The following is a 21,233-nucleotide window of genomic DNA, read 5'->3' as shown; positions in this document are numbered from 1 at the left end:
TTTCTGCTTTTCATTTGGCAAAACTGGAATGAATATTTCGTCTAAATTAGAAAATTTTTTACAACTTCTGACTTCAGCTGGAAAGAATTCTGCACAGAAAATGTTTTCTTTATGTGCAGTTGGAGAACATTCAGTGATGTGAGTGGGGGTCTGAGCTGTGTTACGGTTCCCAATTCTATGTCAGGAAAGATCAAGAAGGAGAAAAGGGATGAGCTGACATTTTGAGAGACAAATTAATTCACTGGCATGAATTGTTGATATAAAAGGCTTTTGTGTAGAAGGCTGCCCTGGGAAGCCTGGATTTTAAGGCTGTAATTGGAATTTGAGCTTGGGGACAGATCCTTAGCTGGGAAAATCAACACAGTTGCAATTGGGCCTGGGTAATTAGTTCTCTGTACTAAAACAGCTGTAGAAACAGGTGTGCAGCTGGGCCTTCCTTCCCTGCAGCCAGTGGATCCCACTGTCCCTGAGTGCAACAGCTCAGCCGTCCTGTCTGTAACCCGACAGCTGGGAAATCCAGTTATGTCCAACTTGGATTTTGAGCTCTAGACAAAAAATCACTTAATCTCAGTTTTTATATCAGAACCCAGTAGTAAAATAAAAAGCATTGATTAAAAAAATAATCTCTATCATAAGGAAAACAAAAGCTTCTGGAGCACAGCCTGGCCTCCAGGGAAGAGCTGCTGGCCAGAGGGTTCAGTGTTATGTCCCATCCCTACTGCATTCCCACCAAATCCAGTCTGCTGACACCTGCTCACCTCCCTCGCTTTCAGAAATAGGTGAGCTTGGAAAAATGGGAGTTATAAATCCTTCAAACCCAGCCATTTTAGACAGGGCAGCAAGCTCCCAGCTGTGTCCTGAGGCGCAGGGAGGAGCTGGCTCCCTGCCCCAGTGGCAGAGCCATGCTCTTGGGTGCCTGCTGGGTTTTCCCACTTTCTGTGCCAAGTAAGGCCTTTATCTTGCAGAGCATCCACATGCGACACTCCCAATGTCAGTGTTTAGCACCAGATGCCATTTCTTGGAGCAGGAGTGCTGTTATCTACACCTGGCAGATATTATAGTGAACTCCTGTCTGATCCAACAGCGTTTCCTCGGTTATTTCAATCCCTTTGTCCTTGGGATGCAGGTGTGAGGTCTCTGCAGAAAGAAACTTGTCTGTGTTGCTCACTGGGTTTTGCTGCAAAAATCAGAGCAGAGTTTTAATTTCTGGAGTGAGCAGGTGCCTCGTGCCCCCCCTGCCCTCCCCCCCTGCCCCACGTACCGGGGGGGGCTTTGGGGCGAAGTCCTTGTGGCACACGTGCGCGATGATGCCGGCGGCCAGCGCGTCTCCCAGCACGTTGGTCATGGTGCGCAGCCGGTCCCTGCGGAGACAGCGCCAGGATGCAGGGCTGGCCTCGGCCAGCGTGCCCGGGGTGCTGGTGGCTCTGGGACACGCCAGCCCCCATGCTCAATGTCCCTCCCACTGGTGTTGCCAATGCTGGGTTGGTTTTGGAGATGTGAGCCCCGTGCTGGGGCAGCATCTGTGTGACCCTGCCTGTGTGAGCAGTGCAGGGACCTGCCAGTCCCACCTCCCAAACTGGGGCAGGCACTGTTGTGCTAAGTGCAGGGAGAGCTGCTTCAGCAAGTCATCAGCTCCTTGAGATGCCTCTCAAGGAGAAATGCTGTAGATCCAGCTACTGATCCTCTCTTGTCTACCCAGGCACCTCTCACATTAGTAGAAGGTGCCAGCAGTGCTGGGTACCCTGTGGTGCTGAAAGGTTGAACTGGTGGTGTGTTAACCTTCCTTTGTTGGGGGAAAGAGAAAAGGGGGAGGGAAAGAGAAAAGCAGCCTTGATACTTGGCACTGTTCCCTTTTTTCCCTGGGGATATGGAAAGTACAAACCAGCCACCCACATGTCACTTCCCTAACTCAGCATCTGCTCTGTGGTTTCTCACCTAATGACTCACTGTGTTTTTATCTGAGTGCTTTAGAATGGCACATTTCACAAGCTGTGAGTTTGTCTGTGACAAGTGTAATCCAGCATCAGTTTGTGTCTTGAGAGCAGTCTGGTTTCATCCATCAAGATGAAGATACAGCACCATGAATTGACACGGGCACTGCCCACAGCAGTGGCCTGGAGAGCACTTACAGAGCCCAGTCGACGGCGATGATGAGGGTGATGTCCTCAGTGGGCAGCCCCACAGAGGTGAGCACGATGACCATGGTGACCAGCCCGGACTGTGGGATCCCAGCAGCCCCAATGCTGGCTGCTGAGGCCGTGATGCTGCAAAGAGAAGGTGGCTGAGCAGCTCACACTGCCGTGTTTGCATGGCAGAGTAAGGTCCTGCTGTGGGGAAGGACTGGATTGGATCTGACTTCCTCCACTTTGCTGCTCCCTGGTGCTGTCACTAATTCCTGGGGCTGGCAGCCAGTGCCCTGGCTCTGTGCTCCCCCCTGCCTTCAGGGTAGGGACTTCCTCATTAAAATTACTAAATATTTGCAAACGTACTTAATTATTATTTAGTTACATGCTTTATTTCCCTGACTATAAAATGAGGATATCCTGCTCCTGAAAGGGAGTATATGGCACCTGCAGAAATCCTTCTATGCTCAGCCCTGCAGTGCTGACCTGCTCCAGCCACATGTCTGTGCAGCTTGGCTTTTCCCTACAGGCAAAGTCCTTGACTTTCAGCACTTTGGGGGCACAGAGCCAGCCCAGCTTTCCCTGGCACACAGCACAGGGACTGGGACATGCTGCTCCCCCACTGCTGCTCAGCTCCCCAGCAAAGGTCACTCTGCATTAACCAGATCTCTGCAAACAGGAGAAATGCAAGAGGATGTCCTAATGTCCATAAATAGGAATAGAGAGAAATAATGTGGCTGCTGCAGAGAAACTTGTACCTGATGGTTATGATTTGTCCCAGGTCCAGCTCATACTCGTTGACCTGGGCGATGAAGATGGCGGCGACGGCCTCGTAGAGCGCGGTGCCGTCCATGTTGATGGTGGCGCCCACGGGGAGCACGAAGCGCGCCACGCGCCTGTCGATGCCGTTGTTCTCCAGGAGACACTTGAGGGTGATGGGCAGGGTGGCTGAGCTGCAGGACAAGAAATGAGCAGGAATTGCTGTTTCCATTGAGCTTCAGAAGTTGGAGTCAGTGTGGTGGGACAGAAATACCAGCCCTCCTGGGGGTGGGTGCTGCAATGTCACACAAATTGCTGCAGCAATGAAAATCTCTTCAGCTCTCACCGCCCGGGGAATAGACATTATCAGCAAAGTGAGCTGCAGGCTGAGAGAGAAAATGTCAGAATGTCATTTCAGTGGCTGAAGGCACCACTGTAACCACCTGTGTGCCATGGCTGCAGCTCTCTTGACCATCCCTGGTGCCCACATTAACCCTGCAGCACCTCCTGCAGCGTGAGACAGTGTGTGCCAGCACTGGCTGGGTTGGGGTCCAGCCAGACCCCTGTCATCCTCACCTGTCTGCTCCATGAGGGGTGCCTGCCTCAGCTCCTGCAATCCTGACCTCTCTCTCTCCTTTCTGTCTAGCATGAAGATGACAACTGTCCCACGGGAACTGGGATGAGGAATGGAGGAAGAACAGGTTGAAGAAAGGAAACCACAGAAAAGAAGTCCATGGGATTGCAACAGACTCTGGGAGGGGGGGCTGCATTTGGGAAGGGCTCTGGGTGCAGAGCAATGCCCCAGCCCACAGACCATGGGGCTGGGACATGGAGCAGGGTGTTCTCTCTGTGACAGTTCTCCCTCCCTTAGCTGGCTGCAGAGCAGAGGGAGGAGAAGCCTGATGGAGACAGAGCTGGAGATCCAGGTTCAGGACGAGGCCAGGTATTAAGAGTTGCAGAAGCAACAGTTGCAGCAGTGGGTGTTGGGGAAGGGAGGCACAGTCCAGGTGGTTTTATTGGGATTCTGTGGAGAAGCAACAGAGAGGCCAGAAAAACCCTTTGCCTGGTCAAATGTGCTCCAGGAAAATGTTTGAATTTTTGTCTCCTGGAAAGGATGCTAATTTATAGTGTGAAGTTTCTTTCATTGTTCTAAGGAATGTATTTCAATGAAAATAGAATAGGTAAATATAATCTAAAATGATTAAAATCTTATCAAAGTAGGCAAGATTTTTCTGTGGATGAACTTGGGATACACTGTAGTTGATTTTAGATTGTCAGTAAAGTGTTCAGAAGAGCTTTTGGTGTTTTCAATTAAACTTCAGGATCACAACCCCATGCAGTTTATAAAGCACCTACGACAGCCCTAGTTTGAATTAATTGAAAGAAAACTGCAGCAATGGAATGAAGTGTGCACACCCACACAAAAACATTGCTGGTTTGCCCTGGGAAAACCCTGGGAGAGGGTGAGTGGAAGAGCCCCAGGAGCTGCCCAGTCTGGCTGACCTCGGCAGGGCTGAGCATCTGCTTCCTCCTAAAAGCAGGAGCATTCCCATTTCAGACAGTGCTGGAGCATCATTTTCCCTTGAGTTACACCTGTGCCCCCAGAGCTCACCTGGCCAGACACAGCCATGTGTCCCTGGCTAAACCACATCCCTGCTCTGCAGTATCCACAGGTTCCAGCCACGTTTTCCTACCTGGAGGATGTAGCTAAGGCGATCAGCAAGGCTTGCAGTATCCCCTGAATGAAAGCAAAGGGGTTTTTCTTGGTGATGAGCACAAAAAGCAGAGGTAAGAGGATGATTCCATGCACAGCAAGCCCTGACACTACTGTGATGACATACAGTCCCAGCTTCTGTCCAATAACCGAGGGATCCTCCATCTCCAAGATCTTTCCAGCTATGAGAAATACAATGCCAAAGGGGAAGTACCTGCAAAGAAGAAGCATAAAAAATTATGAGGATGCAGCAATCATGGTAGCACTGCAGATAGATGTGGCAGTGTTTGGTACTGTGCAGTACAGTTGTACAAAAACAAATTCAGTGCACACAACAGACACTTGCAGACATGTGACTGGCACTGCCATTAGATAGAAGGAAAGAAAATCAATCAGTCAATGATCAATCAAAACCAGATTTACCAAACAGCCATTGAGACAATTTTCATAACTGCTTCGTTCAGACACTGGCACACGTTGACCAGGGGGGCTCCTCGCTCCCCCATTTTCCCCAGGAGAAGTCCTGCAAGCAAGCACAGCACGTTACTTTACTTGGGAGCAGCACCTGACAGGCCGAGTGTCTGGAGGGTCTGGTGGCCACAGAATGGGGGTCACCATTTAAACCCGATTTAGTCCTGTTGCTGTGTGCTCCTACAAGCCAGAGCCATTCTCTGTCCCAAGCAAACACAAGCATTTGGCCTTTTTTTCACAAAGCCCCACCAGACCCAAATCCAGGATTTGAACTCTTCCTTGCACAGAAAACAGATAAACTTTACTGCTGCTCAATGCTGGAAGAGTCATTTCCTGAGGTGGATAAACTGTGGATTAGCTGGATTAGTGGCTATCTGGATTGCTATTTGGTAATACAAGAATAATGACCTCTGGAAATAAAAAGGGATTTCTTTTAAGGATAAGGTGTGGCAGGGCTCTCTGTAGCCGAGGATGGGATGCTGTGCTGCATCCCTGCCCTGCTGTGGAGTGAAAGGGGCCCCAGCAGTGCTCAGGCCCCTCCTGGCTCCCTCCTGGGCTGGGCTGGTCACTGTTGGTGGCTCACAGGCTGTGCCATGGTGGTGACAACACACGTGGTGTACAGTGTGATGTCAGGAAGGATCTGAGTGAGTTGCTTAGATACAGGCATTAAGCCTTCTCTCCTAAATCTGTTTTTTTCCTTTGATGTTGCATTAACCTAATCCAGTCTAATTTTCTGTTGAAGGAATACTAGAGCAGAAATACAGGCTATGGTTTGAATGGTTGGAGAGGATATGGTGCTGTCCTGTCTGCCAGTGCTAAACCCCATTGCTTTCGCTGCCTGAGAGGCTTTCCAGGAACCCATCAAGCAAAGGGAAAAGGAACCTTTGAGCATCTGCCCATCTTGTTTCCAGCTTGGTGCAAGTCCTTCTTCCTGTGTTGGCAAAAATTAATTTTGAAGCACTGTGCAGGTGTCTGTTTTATCTTGAAAAAGAAGAATATGGACAGGATCTTGTCCTGCTTATCCCCTCCTCAGTGTTCAGGGTTGAGGACTCCAAGAAGCCCTTGGTTGATGGTTGGATCTCTTGCCTTGCTCAAAAGAAAGATGAGGTGGGGTTGCATTTGCAACCCAGAAATGAGACAAGGCTTGGCATGTTTAAATCTCAGCTCTGTGGACAAATCCAGTATTTGGTAGCCCCTACAGCTGCTTTGGAAGAAAGTAATTTCTCTTCAGGTCCTAGAGAGCTGATTTGGGAGACATGGCCCGAGTAAACGGACAGATAAGGATCTTGAAAGCTCTGCCCCCTCCTGGATTTCAAAAGCAGCAGAGAGGCCCTCAGTGCCAGTGAAGAGCTGTCAGAGCTGGGGTCACTCTGGGTACCTGGTGGGTGCTGCATGGATGCCTTGGTCTGAGCCCCACCAGCTGCCTAGTTTTGGTGTTGGACACAAACACACTTTGCTGAGAGCTCAGCCAGCTTCCAGCTGCCCCCACCGTGCTGCATGCAGGTGATCCCTGTTTCCCAAGGCATGGGGCTGTGCCTGTCACTCTCTGTTTTCTGCCAGGCAAACTCAGTTCAGCCTCTCCTCATAAGGAAAGCCCCTGTGGGTGTATGAATGCCCTTTATCAAGCTGCCTGTGCCTGGTGCAGGTGATGCTGTGCCAGTCTGTGGAGCTCTAATCCTGGGCAAAACATGGCAAGTGCAGGTGGTGGCTGAGGCTGGCTCAGGTGATCCCCCACTGCCTCCCAGCTCTGGCTGATCCCACTCCCACGCTGGAGGGGTTGTGGAGTGTCATCTTAGAAGAGAAAAGCAGCTTCTCCTTGCAGGTTTGGCCGGGCTGGAGGGGGCACGTGTCCTGTGGGCAGGAGCTCAGCAGCTTTCCTGGGTGTCCAAGGTGTGCAAAAGCTGTTGGTTGCTGGGACAGGAGGTTGCCAGAGACACCTTCTGGCTGTAGGGGTCTGTCAGTGGCTGTGGCTCTGCCCACTTTCGCTGTGGCCACATCTGAGGTCTCACATTTGTAGCTGGCTGCTCCCCAGGCTCTGACTGCACTCCGGTGCTGTGCTGGCTGTGCTGCCTCCACACCTCAAATCCCCTAATTGGCTTTTTGGTTCCTTATACACAAAGTTCAAGCTCCTTGCCCTCACCTCTTAATCTACACATAATCCTACCACCATGCTCATCTCACTGCCTCCTACTCTCTTTCCTTTCTGATCCCTCCTTCCTCCCTTTCTCCCTCAGCCTTGCACCTGTGTCCTCTTATGCTTTGAGGCAGCTTCAAGTTCCTCCTTTCAATGACTTTCTCCCCTTTAAACCTCCTCCCTTGCAGTGTCTCTCCACAACCCCTGCTCCTTCTTCCTTCCCAGAATTGCTGCAAGCACCTTTTCCAGACAGGACTGCAAGCTGTTCAGTGCAGGATGCTGCCCCACCTCCTTCAGAAAGTCCTGTTAGGAATCCTCATAACAGCCCCAAATCTGACCCTGCTGTGACATCCTGCCTGCTCAGGGGCTGCACACTCAGCATGAAGAGTTTGGGGCTTTGTGGTGAGCTGTGGCCCAGGCAGCCTCTGCAAAATTACACCTAGCTTCAGACTTCATTAAAAGGAATCCCCAGCTGATGTAATGGTTTGAAAACCCTCAGGACTGGCATGGGGGCTGTGAGGGATAAACCAGCCTTGCCTATGCCTCCAGTTTCAGTGAGGGCCTTGGCACAAGCTCTGTGCTGGGCCCATTCCCAGGGGTGGGGTAGCTGAAGCTAAAAGAACCTTGTCCCACATCTTTTGCTCTGTAAACCCTGGTGCTGCAGCAGTGGCACCCTGGGCTGCCCTGGCCGTGGGTGAGCAGGTACCTATGGTTGCTGAGAAGATGACAATGCCCAGGACATTCATCTCATTGCTGGTCCCAGCCAGGGTCCTGTAGGTCATCTCGGGCGATGGTGTCAGCTCAAGGAACACAGGCCGGTGGATTTCAGGGTTTTTGTCATCAGGTGCAAAGTAAATAAAATTGAGAGGTTTTCCCGGGATCTTTGGTAAACCAGGAGATTTCACCACCGGGACAAGAACAGTTCGGTACTGGAAGAGAAGCAAAGGAGGGAGGTCAGTGTGTGCCGGTATGAGCTCTGTCCTGCTCTCAGCACGGAGGCCAAGCCAGCCCTGGGCTGGTGCTCCTGGAGGTCAAGGTTTGGTTTCCGGGCAGTGAAAGGCTGGTGGGGACAAGGGTGAGAGTCAGGCAGGGGGAGCTGTGGCTGTTGGCTGCAGACCGTGCTCAGCCAAGGCTGCAGAGCAGACTCGTGGTGTTGGTGATGCCAGCCCAGCGCTGGGGTCCCTCTGTCCCTCCATTCCCCCTCCCGGGAGCTTTAGCGATGCTTTCCCAATGCCAGCAGCTTGTTTTCCCTGTGCCTACAGCCTAGCTGGCCACTCCAGCTGTCCCCTTTGACCGCTGTACCTTCCCTCAGGCGTCCCTTCTCGGTGTCCCTTCTCTGTGTCCCTTCTCGGTGTCCCTTCTCTGTGCCCCCTTCCCTGCCTGTGCCCAGCCCACACTGCCCCTGCCCTGCCCAGGAGCAGGGTCTGAGGGGTTTGAGCGGGGTCTGAGGGGTTTGAGCGGGGTCTGAGGGGTTTGAGCGGGGTCTGAGGGGTTTGAGCAGGGTCTGAGGGGTTTGAGCGGGATCTGAGGGGTTTGAGCAAGGTCTGAGGGGTTTGAGCGGGGTCTGAGGGGTTTGAGCAGGGTCTGAGGGGTTTGAGCGGGATCTGAGGGTTTTGTGCAAGGTCTGAGGGGTTTGAGCGGGGTCTGAGGGGTTTGAGCAGGGTCTGAGGGGTTTGAGCGGGGTCTGAGGGTTTTGTGCAAGGTCTGAGGGGTTTGAGCAGGGTCTGAGGGGTTTGAGCGGGGTCTGAGGGGTTTGAGCAGGGTCTGGGGGGTTTGAGCAGGGTCTGAGGGGTTTGAGCAGGGTCTGAGGGGTTTGTGCAAGGTCTGAGGGTTTTGAGCAGGGTCTGAGGGGTTTGTGCAAGGTCTGAGGGGTTTGAGCAGGGTCTGAGGGGTTTGAGCGGGGTCTGAGGGGTTTGAGCAGGGTCTGGGGGGTTTGAGCAGGGTCTGAGGGGTTTGAGCAGGGTCTGAGGGGTTTGAGCGGGGTCTGGGGGGTTTGAGCAGGGTCTCAGGGGTTTGTGCTGCTCCCTTGGGCAGCCTGGCAGGCAGAGGGCAGGCACGGGGTCCCTGTGAGCGCTCTCCCACCTTCAGGGCCCGCCCTGGGTGAGTGTGGGGGATGCAGAGGAAGGGAAGGGGAAGCTCAGGGAGGGGAAGGGGCTCCTGTCCAGGCTGTGGGTGGGCACAGAGGCAGCCCCGTGTGGAGCTGAGCACGCAGAGGGGTCAGGGGAACTCACCTGCTGGAACGAAGCTTCAACCAGGTTAGAAGGAAACATGTTTCTGTAAGAGACCAATGACACAGGGCTAGAGTGTTATGAGAGCAAAGGGAGCATCCTGGGAAGCACTTCTGGTGGGCACAATGTCCAGAGGAGGTGAAAGCCAACAACAGCTTATGATAGCTGTGCAGGCTGAGAGCAAAGAAAGGCTGGAAGGTGAATGCAAAGCAGGACTGAGAACCTTGAGTAAATGGGTTTGGTGGAGAGGCTGAGCCTGGGATGGACATCTTCCATCTGCAGCCCCTGCTCAGAGCCTGGTCCAGTCAATCCAGTAGCTCCAGAGATGGAGATTCTCCTCCAGCCCCTGGGTGTTTGCTGCAACCCCTCCCCAGGTAACCCCATCCATGCCTAACCCAGCTCTGGGCTTGGCCTGTCCCAGCTGGGGCTGCAGAAGAGAATCCAAACCTTGCTGGGAACTGTGCCTGATCTCTGCTGGAGAGCATCTCCTTGCTGATGGCTTTGGGAGAGCAGGGGCTGTGCCAGAGGGGCCAGAGGGGATGGCTGGGGGAAATGAACCCCATATTGCTGGCCTTGGAGGTACCAGCACCTGGCCAGCGGTTCTCCTGTTCCCCTTGAGAACTCAGGGTCTTCTGGGAACTCAGAACCTTCTGGGGAGAGTTTGTTACCACAGCCTTGGCTCTGCTGGGTTCCAGGACACACCTGATTAAATCCAGTAACGCGTCGGCGGAGCTGAGCACCACTTTCCCCACAGAGTAGTTGTCCTTCTGGGCAGCTGCCCCAGGATGGATGCTGACCACGAGGATGATCCCCACGGTCACTGCCATGAAGGTTGTCCAAAGGTAGTAGGTGATGGTGATCACCCCCATCTTCCCACAGGCCCTGGAGTCCATGGTGGCCAGCCCAGACATGAGGCTGCAGCACAGAACAGAGGGGTCACTGTCTGCTCCCCAGACTGCACAAGATGCACCTGATGGGCAAAATCTCCAAGGTGGGAGGGGTTTCTGCAGGATTTTTAAACCAAAACCTAAGGGCATCACTGAACTCTTGCACATTCCTGTGCCAGCATCTACAGGATCTCACACCCAGAATGAGCTTGTGACACCCCAAGCTGAGCTGTGAAGGGCAGGAGACACCTCCAAGCTTCTTCTCAAGGTCTGGCTGTGTTTTCTGTGAGGGTTAATAAGTTTATTTTCTTAGTTGTTCTAAGTTGTTCTGATGTTGCTCCTTTTTTGTGAGATGCTATTATCTTATATCTCCATTGCCTCGTGCCACTGCTGTGTGCCATTGTGAGGAGCAAAGGAAGGTACCAGCAAGGTTCATAAAATCCTGCTGGGGATGGACCCCATGCCCCCAGGAGGGACCTGCAGGTTCAGATTTCATGCACACATAAGCTTTCCTAAGAAGTAACCCATAAGCTACTTCTCAGCAAAACTAAAAATAGAGAGGGCATCACAGGCTGCCCCAGCAGGGAGAGCAGTGCTGGTGGTGGGGACAAGCTGGGTGCAGGACTGGGTTTGCTGAGGCTCACTTGGGAGGAACTGCTGACATTCTCAAGGGCAGAGAGGCCACACAGAGACCCTGACAAATGTGAGGGGTGGGAAATCCCCAGCCATGTGGTGTTTAACAGGGCAAGTGTCGGATCCAGCCCTGGGATGGGGCAGCCCTGGGTGCAGGGGCAGACTGGGGATGAGAGGCTGGAGAGCAGCGCCCTGGGAAGGGCCCTGGGGGTCCTGGTCAGTGCAAGTTGGATCTGAGTCACTGCTGGGTCCTGGCAGCCCCAAGGGCCACCCTGTGCTGGGGGCACCAGGCCCAGGGAGGGATTGTCCCACTCTGCTCTGCCCTGGGGCAGCCTCAGCTCCAGTGCTGGGGGCACTTTGGGCACCACGAGATCAGAAGGACCCAAAGCTGTTGGAGAGTGCCCAGAGGAGGGACACGGAGCTGGGGAAGGGCTGAGGAGCAGCTGAGGGCACTTGGCTCGTTCAGCTGCAGCCCAGGAGACTGAGGGGAGGCTCCTCGGGGGCTGCAGCTCCTCCCCAGGGCAGGCACAGGGGCAGGGGCTGAGCTCTGCTCTGGCACAGGGACAGGAGCCCAGCAAGGGCTGCAGCTGTGCCAGGCCTTGGCATGGAGCTCAGGGCAAGGTTCTGCCCCCCGAGGCTGCTGGGCACTGCCCAGGCTGCCCAGGGAATGGTGCCAAGGCTGCCAGAGCTGCAGGAGCTCCCAGGGCTGCTCAGGGTGGGGCTGTTGGGGTGGCTGGGCAGGGACAGGGGCTGGGATCAATGATCCCTGAGGGTCCCTTCCAGCTCAGGATATTCCAGGATTCTGTGAAATGTGAGTGTTTGGGGCTGCAGTGTGCCCCCCATGCACAGACCCACACTGCACATGATCAAAGGCTGCAGGTGTCAGTGCCAACCCTGGGGACACACAGGGGGGCTGAGGTGGTGCTCAGCCCATGGATCCCATTCAGCAGCCACACATCCAGGAGGAGAAGGGCCTTGGAAACTCAAGAGAGTCCAGAAAAGCAACCCTGGCATGGGTGGTGCTTTCCACCTTAGGGCTTGGGGATCTCCAGAGCTCCATCCCCAGAGCACACCCAGGGCCCTCGGGATGCTGTGCAGAGGGAAGGCACCACTTTGTAGCAGGCACAGGGATTGCAAAGGCCCCATGGACGGCAGAGGCCTAAAGATAGGAAATGCCAAGTCATGGTGAATAGCTGGAAGCCCCTCTCTTCTGCCTTTCAGACCCCAGCTTATCTCTCTGTAAGCCCACAGGTCACTCCCTTTTAACCCCTGCTATTGGACAATTTCTGATCCCCCCATTCCCTGTATAATGGGCTGGTTTCGCCTGGTTCTGTAGAGGAGCTGTTGCTGGAACCCTTCACAGATCACCCAGTAAAGACATTGTCACAGACATCTTTTGTGAAAAATCTTTTCTTGAGATTTTTCTCCCTTCTGAGAAGCTGTGGCCTCAGCAACAAAGTGTAAGCAATGGTTATCTGCTGCTGTGGAATGTAACAGGTGCATCTGTGATTGGTCTCCTGTAGATGTTTGGATTTACTGACCACTCACGGCAGAGCTGTGCCCGCTTTCTGCCAGGACACAGATCTTTGTTATTCATTCTTTTCTATTCTTAGCTTAGCTAGCCTTCTGAGAACTTTCCTTCTATTTCTTTTTAGTATAGTCATAATGTAATATATATCATAAAATAATAAATCGAGCCTTCTGAACATGAAGTCAACATTCTCGTCTCTCCCTTCACCTGAAAACCCTTGTGACCACTGTCACAGACATCACTGGGGAACACCAGAACAGCCTTCTCCTCTCTCACCCTGAGTCTGCCTGCCTGCAGCACTGAGCAAGCAAAGAGCTGGAATCACAAAGAGCTGGAATCACTAAAGAGCTGATAATCATTAAAGAGCTGATATCCCTTAAGCTTGCTGAGAGCTGCTTGGGAATCCAGGCAGTCTGTCCCTAAGGGACTGAGCTATCCAGACCTTGTGCAGCCTGCTGGGGCAAATCTGAACCCAGCAGGAGCCGAATTACGACTTCACCATCATTCAGTAATTATAGAAAAGTCCCTGGTTCAATCCAACATGAAAGAAAACTTGCAGGAGGCTCTGCAGAGCCTGCACCCACAGACAGCAGAGTGATCAGAGGAGAGCACCCAGCAACTGCTGCAGGGAGGGCTGAGAGCAAAGGGAACCACCAGGCACCTCAGGGAGGGATGTGAGGTACAGACCTCACTGAACAGGTCAAGTGTGGCCAGGATAGAGACCACTCTGTCCTCAGAAATGAACCAGAGACAAATGGGACAACAAGCAAACTCTGACCAACAATAGAGAAAAGACACATCCTCGAGGGAGCAAGGACTTGATAATTTGTGTGTGTCTGATGAGCACATGCCAACATTTGTTTGCAACATCTCAATCCATACAAGGTTTTCAAGACCTTGCTTAGACCCCAGTAGGACTGCTGGCTCTGTTTCTTATTTCTAGGTCTGTATGGACCAATAAAATGGGAATTTGCAAACAGCAAATACACAGCACTGAGGAATACCTATGATTTTTTACCCGAACTTTCTCAAATCCCTCTAAGAGAATCTGCTTTGAGGTTAAGCAGCCCATCACAACTGCCCACAGATGGTCCTGGCACCACCAGCTGCCCAAAAGAACAGAAACACCCCAGCCAGTGCAGGTATCTGAGGTGGGTGCAAGTGCCTACCAAATCCAGGTGAGGATTTGTCCCAGACTGCTGATGGAAATAGTGGGGTTTGACGGACACCAAGCCATCTGCTTGGCTGCCAGCTGCCTGGAGCCAGGATTATTCTCACCCCATGCAGTTTTCAGGTAATCTCCTCACTGGGGTGTTGCAGGGTGATCTTTTCAACGTGATGGAAAGATGGTGCTTTAGAGCAGAAGACAATGTCTTACCTGGAGGTGATCAAGGGCAGGATCAGCATCTTCAGCATCCTCATGAGGAGCTCTCCAGGAAAGGAAAAATACTGCTTCTCCTGCACATAGAGCAGAGCATGTGTCAGGTAAATGATTTCAGGCTCAAGCTTGATCAATTTGCCTTTTTTTCCCAACCAGACCCAGCTCTGAACTGGGTTCTGAACTGGCAGCCCCTCGTTGAGGCCATTTCTCTGCTGTCCCTTACTGGGAGCTGGCTCAGGGATGGGCAGTATTGGCCACATGGCAAACCTGGCTACAAACAAGGGAGGAGCATGGGGAGGTTGGTCCCCTCCCAAAACCATTCTTGATTCTGTAGCCTTCTAGGGAATGGTCCACATGCTCCCACCACTGGCCCCTCCCAAAAGTCATTGCTCTCATTACCAGGGAGCAGAGGCTTGGCTGCATCTGATTTGGGGCAAAAGTGCCCCAAAGCTGTTGGCAGCAACAAAAGGTGGGATTTATCTCATAGCTGCAGCTGGAAAAGATGAGCTCTGGGAGAGCCCAGGTGTCTGGCCCATCCATGGCACAATTTTGGTGCCATGGCATCTCTCCACCCCCTACACCCCTCACATGGACATGGGGAAGGGCTGCAGAGACATCCCCCAAAGTCTGAATCCCACAGCCATGACCAAGGGGAGAGTGAGGGGTCTGTGGGACCAGCAACCTGGCCAGCATCCCTCCTTCCCTCTATCCCTGTCTCTGCCCACCACCCATCCCTCCAACCATGCATCCATCCATCCCCACATTCATCCATCCCCCATCCATTCATCCATCCCCCCATCCATCCATCCATCCATCCATCCATCCATCCATCCATCCATCCATCCATCATCCATCCATCATCCATCCATCCATCCATCCATCCATCCATCCATCCATCCATCCATCCATCCATCCCTCCGTCCATCCATCCATCCATCCATCCATCCATCCATCCATCCATCCATCCATCCATCCATCATCCTTCTATCCCTGATCCCCCTATTTTGCTGTGCCTCTGTAGAGCTGTCAGGGAGGGATTTGAGTTGGCCTCAGGTACTTTTGGTTTCTACAAAGTAGCCACCACCTCAGGCTGAGGCTTTGAGGGGTGCCAAGGCAGCTGCTCAATTGTTCCCCTGTGCTGTCCCTGCACTGTCCCAGTGTGTGACCTGGACGTGGCTGATGTCCCCAGGGAGCTCAGGCAGAGCAGAGCTGCCATGGGCCCAGCTGAGTGCAAGGGGTAGTGCCAGAAATGAACAGGATCTCTTTGCCAGGGGTCTCTCAGCTTTGTGACACTTTCCCATTGCCGGGAGGAAAGCAGGGACTGGCCACCTCTCCAGCTCTCCTCCAGATTTTGTGACAAAAGTCCTTACTGGGGACAGTCTGTAGAGGCTGACAGGCCCACAGCAGAGCTGTGGCAACAGGGCAGGATGGGCTGGAGCAGAGGAAGGATAAACTTGATGCATGGCAGGACGAGGGGCTGGAGCCCCAAGACTCTGCCAGCCTGAAGCCCAGCACGGGTGTGTGCACTGGGAAGCAGGGAGATTACACCCAGCTTCAATTAAGTAACGAGATCATCCCTGCTGCGCTGATGCTGAAGGGCCTAATTGAAATGACAAGACTTTGCTAAATCCTAGTGGGCAACACAGGGATGTTCCAGCATCAGCTGAGCTCTCCCGAGCGGCGTTCCCCCTCTGGGCTCAGCAGCCTGGCCCAGGATCAGGGCTGAGCCATGGCCCTGCTGCCCCAGGGCAGAGCTCTCAGCTTGGAGCCTTTCACAGTGTGATGCTCCTGGAAGGGGCTGAGCCAACTGTGCCTTTCTCTCTCGTGTGTTTTCTCCAATGCATTTGTCTCCTCAAAGGAAGGTGACTCCTCCACACTCCCCACCAGCTCTCTATTTATTTGCTGGGTCCTCTCCAGAGCATGGAAATGTGCTTTGATTGCACATGGCTGGGGAGAGTAATGGGAGGACCCCATCCCCTGGACCCCATCCCTCAAACCCCATCCCTTGGACCCCATCCCTCAAAACCCATTCCCTGGACCCCATTCCTCAGATGCCAGTGCTGCTGGTGGTGTTGGAGCTGCTGTGGAGATGTTTACTGAGCATCGAGCCCCTGAGTAAACATTCCCCCTTTCCCATCCTCATCCCACCTCGAGCTCCTGCAGCCCCATGAGGTCCAGCCCAGAGCTCCCCACTCTCATTGGAGGGAGGCGGGATTTGTCCTATAGCTTGGGCATTTGTTGGCACCTTCTTGGAAAAAAAGGAAAGAAAAGGGAAAAGAGAAAAAAGCCATGGGGAGAAACCTGCCTCAAGGTGGTTTTCTTGGGCAGGTGCCCTTGCTTTTGGGGCTGTGCCCATCTGGGACCCTCACTGGCACCAGGGTTTGCCCCTGCCCCACTCCATCCCCTCACTCCCATCACCATTCCAGCCAGGCTCACCAGGTCTGTCAGCTCCAGCGCCCGCAGCAGGAACCCCAGGAGGCATCCGGTGACCACCGAGAGCATGGAGAGGGTCAGGAGGCCATTTTTGTACCAGAACGCCCGCAGCCACTTCCAGAGGCGCAGGAGGGCCGTGGCCAGCGAGTGCAGCACAGCTCTCCTGACCCACTCCCACATGGTCCCCTCAGCTGCCCCGATGCTGCCCCTGGGAGCAGCTCCCAGCCCTGCTCATGGCCACGGCCCCGCAGCGCCAACGGAGCCTGCTCTGTGCCCGCAGCTGAGTGTGCTGCTGCTTAATCCCCACAACCAAAAGCTTCAGGGATATTTGGGAGCCTTTCCCATAATGGAAAGTGACGTCTTCAACGGGTTAATCTGGGCTTGGCATCCCGCCGTGAGGTGCTGAACCCTCCCAGTTTAACCCTCCAGCCCCGGGGATGGGGGCCAGTGCGCAGACTGAGAGCAGGGACTCAGCCCCAGAACTTCTCACTGTTCCTGATCCAAAAGGATCCACCAAAAGTGGATCCTGCCACCAGATCTGGGTCCTGCACTAGATTTGTGCTCCCCGCTGGCTGTGAGTGCACCCCAGTCCTGCCCCCATCTGTGAGGGCTTCATGAGGGCAGGGTCAGCAAAGGGAAACTTTCTCAGTGAATGAGGGAACCTCACACGGCACCTGCAAGCACAGCCCAAGGCACCAAGAGGTCATGCTGAACATTCCCACACAAATATCTGCCCCAAGGGATCCAACCTCCTGCCAGCTCTCCAGGGAAGCTGCCCCATGGCCATGAGATGCTGCTGGAGCAGCTGGTCCATAATTCATGATATTTTAGAGTATTTCTGTGTTCAGTTTGCCTCTGGTTCAGGCCACGAGTGCCACTGGGGCCAGAGTGTGGTGCAGAATAAAAGGGCAGGTGGGTCCCAGGCTGAAGATGCTCTGGGAATGGGAAAATATTAAAACCTTTATGGGCCTGATTTTACCCCTCTCTCCCCACCTCATCCCCCCCCCCCCCCAAGGGCCATAAAACCCTCAACCAGCCATAAAATCCTCTTGAACCATGGCTATATTTTACACAGACAAAACAGAGCTACAGTGATGGTGTACAGACTTGAGGATCTGGGGCCCCCTGCCCCATGGGACAGGATCTGTGCAGCCCCGGGGGCTGAGCAGCCATGCTACTGTTCTGTTCTGGCAGGGACACGGTGGTGTTGCAGTCAGTCTCAGAGGAAGCAGAGCTCCTTCCCAAAAGGAGCCTGGTGTCTGGTGCTCTTCATGTTTCAGCCCTTGGGGTCTCTGTGGTGCTGTCCTGTGCCTTTGGCCTCAGCGTGGTTGGCTCAGCCTGCCAGAATTAGGGAAAGAGTGTTCTTGTGAGCAGAGCTGAAATACAGTTGTCTCTATTCAGCTCCATCTTCAGAGCCAACTGCCAGCCAGGGATGGAGTTTGCATGTCAGGAGAGAGTAACTGCTCAGGAAAGGGAAGTCTGAGCTCTCTGGGGGATCAGGGACACCTCAAAGGACATTGAAGGGGCCCTGGGGCTCGCAGCAAGTGGAGGGAGCAAGCTGAGAACAGGGTGCAGAGGAGTCCAAATAATTGGGAACAGAGGAACATGAAGACTTTTAGGGAACTGTGAGTAAGTAAAGGATACCTCAGGGAGAGGAAGAGGAATTACACAGAGGGAAGAGAGAGAGGGAAGGCAGCAAAGCAGCAAAGGGTCAGGAGGAGGGGAATCCTGGTGCTTGGTGTGGTGGTAACTGTGGCCAGTGAAGGGGTATGGCAGCAGTTCTGTGCACCTACCGTAAATCTCAACGTCATCATAGATGTCAGTGTCCCTGCAAGCACAAAGACAGGGTGCTGTGGGCAGTGTGGTGTCCCATGTTCCACCATCTCCCAACCCTGAGGCAAGGGTCAGCTCCTGCTGCCTGGTCTGTCTCAGCTCCTGCTGACCTGTCTCTGGACTCTGGTGTCCACCTGCAGCCCCGTTTCCCCTCCCAGTGCTGTGCTCTCCCTGCATGGCTGGGACCATCTGGAGTGGGGTTAAGGTGGCTCTGGCCCCTCTCAGGATGGTGGCTTCATCCCAGGCTGCCAGGAGCTGCAGACCCAGCTCTGCAGAGGGGCTGCACCCTCATCCTGTCCCAGCAGCAGCCTCTGAGCAGTGTCTGGGCAGGTCCCACACAAGGGACCACAGCCTGGGGAGTGCTTCCAGAGTCCCAGGGACAGAATGTCTCCTGACACCAGAAATGGCAGATTCCACCCCAGGGGAACCTGCTGGTGTTAGGCTTATGGTCCCAGCCTGAGCTGGGTAGTTTTGAGCTGTCAGCCAGGACTAGTTTGGTGCTGGCCACTCATGGAGCAGCTGTTGTAGCTGATGGAGTGGAGATGAAGGGGCTGGGAATGGGTACTCACAGAGGCAGCATCACAGCCCGGGGCACGTAGCCATCTGCAACAGAGTGAAGAAAAACATGTCAGGTTGTGCTGGGAACCAGGGCATGAGCAGGAATCACCCCTGCCCCTGCCCAGGGTTTAGCAACACCTCACATTCCCAGAAAGAGCTGGGACAAGAAGGAATCCAGCTCTGGGCAGCCCAGCTGGACCCTCAGCAGGAGCCTGCTCTGGGCAGAGTCAGGAAGGAGCTGCCAGGCTGAATGGCAGCAGGCAGGGAAGAGCCTGAACCCTTCCCCTCTGCTGAGCAACCTCCAGCCCATTCCACCTGGAGGCTTCAAGGACTGCGAAAGCTTCTAGCAGAGGGAAAGGACAAGCCCAGCTCACAGCAGAAATGCTGCTGCTGAGTGGAAGGAAGAGCAGGATATTTGTGCAGAGAAAAGTGGGAGCCTTCTCAGGATAGCAGGGTACCTGTCAGATCTGTCTAACAGGTGGAGGAGATCTGTCAGCAGGTCTGTCAGGGCATGTTTGCACGAATAAGCTTCTTCCCAAAACTGTGCTGTGCTCCCTGCTCCGGGCGAGCCCCATCCCCCTGCAGACTTACACCTCCTCTGGCTGTTCCGGCAGAGGATTTGCTCCTCATTTGTGAACTGAATGACATCAAGGATTTCTCCCGGTCTCAGTGGCAGGTTCTTCGCTCCGCCCCTCTTCTCTGTCGCTGCAGGGTCGACCATCATCTGAGTCAGGACTTTGATGCTGCCTTCGAACTGAAACACAAACAGCAGTGCCCATGGGGAGCTGAGTCAGGCAGGTCTGACCGCTCTCCCTCCTTGAAAAAGAACAGATTCCTCCTGGCCAAATGGTCTGTGGGACTGCTCTGACCTGGGGGAACAAGGCAGGGTGTGATCCGGGTATCACTGGTCCCTGAGGAGCACAGCTCCTTTCTGCCATTGCACTGCACCCTTCCCAGAAGGGGAGAAGAAGCTCAAAGGGAAAAGTGATCACTCACTGCTGCTCACCTTGAATTTCTTCTGAAACCCCCTGTCCATCTTCTCTTCCTTCTTGCATGCCTTGAGTGTCATGGTCTTCATCTTCTGGGAGACCTGGGATTCTCTGCAGCCATTGAAAGCCATGGGAAGGTTCAGATGACCCCACCCCATGCTCTGCTCCCTCCCATCCCCTTCTCCCTCCTGGCTGCTCCCCATTGCATTTCCCTGCACCAGCCCTGGGGCTGTGGAGGCTCTCAGGCCAAGGTGTGCAGCCTGCAGCTTGTGCTCTTCACCACAGACCTTCCTATTGCAAGCCCAGCAGAGAACATTGAAGCAGCAGCTTTGTCAGAGCAGCAAGGAGCCCTGGCCATTTTGAGACCCTTAGAAAGAGTAAAAAAGCCCCTTTACCTCTGTGTAGCTGCCAGCAAGGTAACCCTGTTAGAGGCTCGGCCAGCATTTCCACCTGTAAAACCAAACCCGGGGAGAGTGCTGCCATGAGGCTGCTGTGAGGTGAAAACACTTCCCAAAGCAGGGTACAAAGAGCAGCAAGAGTTCTCTCCTCCTGGGACCAAATCCTGAGTTTGCCCCCAAGTCTGGGGGGATCAGGGCTTCGTGTGCCCATTTACAAGAGGAACCCACTGCCCTGCCGTGGGCAGCAGCAGGCTCAGCACAGACCCTGCTGCTGCCCATGGCTCGCTGGGGCCTCACAGCTCTTGGAGCTGCAGGTCTCAGCCCAAACAGCATCCAGGCTGTACTCACCTCCTCTGGGGCAGGGACACACAGACAGCTGGGACACAGAAGGCAGCACAAGGCCTGGGCTTCTCCTGGCCAGCTCAACAGACTCAACATCGTCGTATATCTCATCTTCATCCCTGCAGGGAGGCAGAGCACAGGAGGTGCTGCTGCAGTGGGGGCTGAGGGCAGAATCAGGAGGAGGATTGGGCTGACCATGGACTGGCCCTGGGCCAGAGCAGGACAGCAGCCCCGTGCCCTGTGCCAGCAGCTCCTCACACAGCTGGATGTGGACAGGCAGCAGCGTGCAATGGCCACAGTGAGGTAACATAGCCCCAAGGCATGGCCATCTTCACACTGTGGGAGCTGCTTCCACACCCTGGGCTCCAGCAGCAGGCAGGAAAACCCAAACATCCTCTTGCTGTCACATCTTGTGCCCTTCCCAGGGGCTTGGCACAGCCTGGAGCAGCAGGGCTGCCTCAGTCCTTACCCCGTGGCACTCGGAGCATCCTGCAGTGGGAATCGTGCAGGCACTGGTGCAGCACAGCCTGGTTGCAGGGGACCTGTGACAAACAACAGAGCAGGAGGGAGCAGGGAGGGATTATTTCATATTTTCTCCTTAGCTCTATCAGCCATCCTGAGGTGAGAGCCACTCTGGGCTGGATTCAGTGCAGGAGGAGGTGGGGAGATAAAACTGACTACACGTGTTGACCAGGGATTTTCTTCCAGCACACCAGTGCACAGCTCATCAGGTTCCTCACTGAGGACCCTGATTATGTATTTCCCAGTTTGCATATTTCTAATATTACTTTTTTCTGGACAAATGATGGAAGGAGAGGG

General features: G+C 54.0%; 2 protein-coding genes across 2 annotated transcripts; both read right to left on the bottom strand.

Annotated features, from left to right (window-relative positions):
• Positions 1-1,039: 1,039 nt before the first annotated feature.
• LOC132084506 (excitatory amino acid transporter 5-like) lies at positions 1,040-16,474 on the bottom strand. The gene is made up of 11 exons (XM_059489651.1): positions 16,298-16,474; positions 13,859-13,938; positions 10,132-10,344; positions 9,433-9,475; positions 7,908-8,130; positions 5,020-5,119; positions 4,577-4,810; positions 2,882-3,076; positions 2,130-2,264; positions 1,262-1,361; positions 1,040-1,177 (listed from the first exon to the last, which is right to left on the bottom strand). The coding sequence occupies exons 1-11, from the start codon at positions 16,472-16,474 to the stop codon at positions 1,040-1,042; spliced, it is 1,638 nt and encodes a 545-aa protein (XP_059345634.1).
• Positions 16,475-17,391: 917 nt separating this feature from the next.
• Positions 17,392-20,939, bottom strand: PRAM1 (PML-RARA regulated adaptor molecule 1). Its single transcript, XM_059489961.1, has 8 exons — positions 20,884-20,939; positions 20,421-20,533; positions 20,070-20,124; positions 19,692-19,785; positions 19,277-19,439; positions 18,697-18,730; positions 18,088-18,122; positions 17,392-17,632 (listed from the first exon to the last, which is right to left on the bottom strand). Exons 4-8 carry the CDS (start codon positions 19,761-19,763, stop codon positions 17,628-17,630), a joined length of 309 nt encoding a protein of 102 aa, XP_059345944.1. The 5' UTR covers positions 19,764-19,785; positions 20,070-20,124; positions 20,421-20,533; positions 20,884-20,939; the 3' UTR covers positions 17,392-17,627.
• Between the last annotated feature and the right edge of the window lie 294 nt (positions 20,940-21,233).

This window comes from Ammospiza nelsoni, chromosome 27 (assembly GCF_027579445.1).
Source record: "Ammospiza nelsoni isolate bAmmNel1 chromosome 27, bAmmNel1.pri, whole genome shotgun sequence".
Classification (NCBI taxonomy): Eukaryota; Metazoa; Chordata; class Aves; order Passeriformes; family Passerellidae; genus Ammospiza; species Ammospiza nelsoni.
This window is presented reverse-complemented; position numbering and strand designations above follow the sequence as displayed.

Excerpts from the sequence above, each read along its gene's own strand:
- LOC132084506 (XM_059489651.1), bottom strand. The coding sequence starts at position 16,474 with ATGTGGGAGTGGGTCAGGAGAGCTGTGCTGCACTCGCTGGCCACGGCC. Across the intron at positions 9,476-10,131 it reads GCGTTACTGGATTTAATCAG|AAACATGTTTCCTTCTAACC; the intron begins GTGTGTCCTGGA and ends GGTCTCTTACAG. Across the intron at positions 8,131-9,432 it reads TTGAAGCTTCGTTCCAGCAG|TACCGAACTGTTCTTGTCCC; the intron begins GTGAGTTCCCCT and ends CTTCTCTTCCAG.
- PRAM1 (XM_059489961.1), bottom strand. The coding sequence starts at position 19,763 with ATGAAGACCATGACACTCAAGGCATGCAAGAAGGAAGAGAAGATGGAC. Across the intron at positions 19,440-19,691 it reads GGTTTCAGAAGAAATTCAAG|TTCGAAGGCAGCATCAAAGT; the intron begins GTGAGCAGCAGT and ends TTTGTGTTTCAG. Across the intron at positions 18,731-19,276 it reads CCGGAACAGCCAGAGGAGGT|ATGGCTACGTGCCCCGGGCT; the intron begins GTAAGTCTGCAG and ends ACTCTGTTGCAG.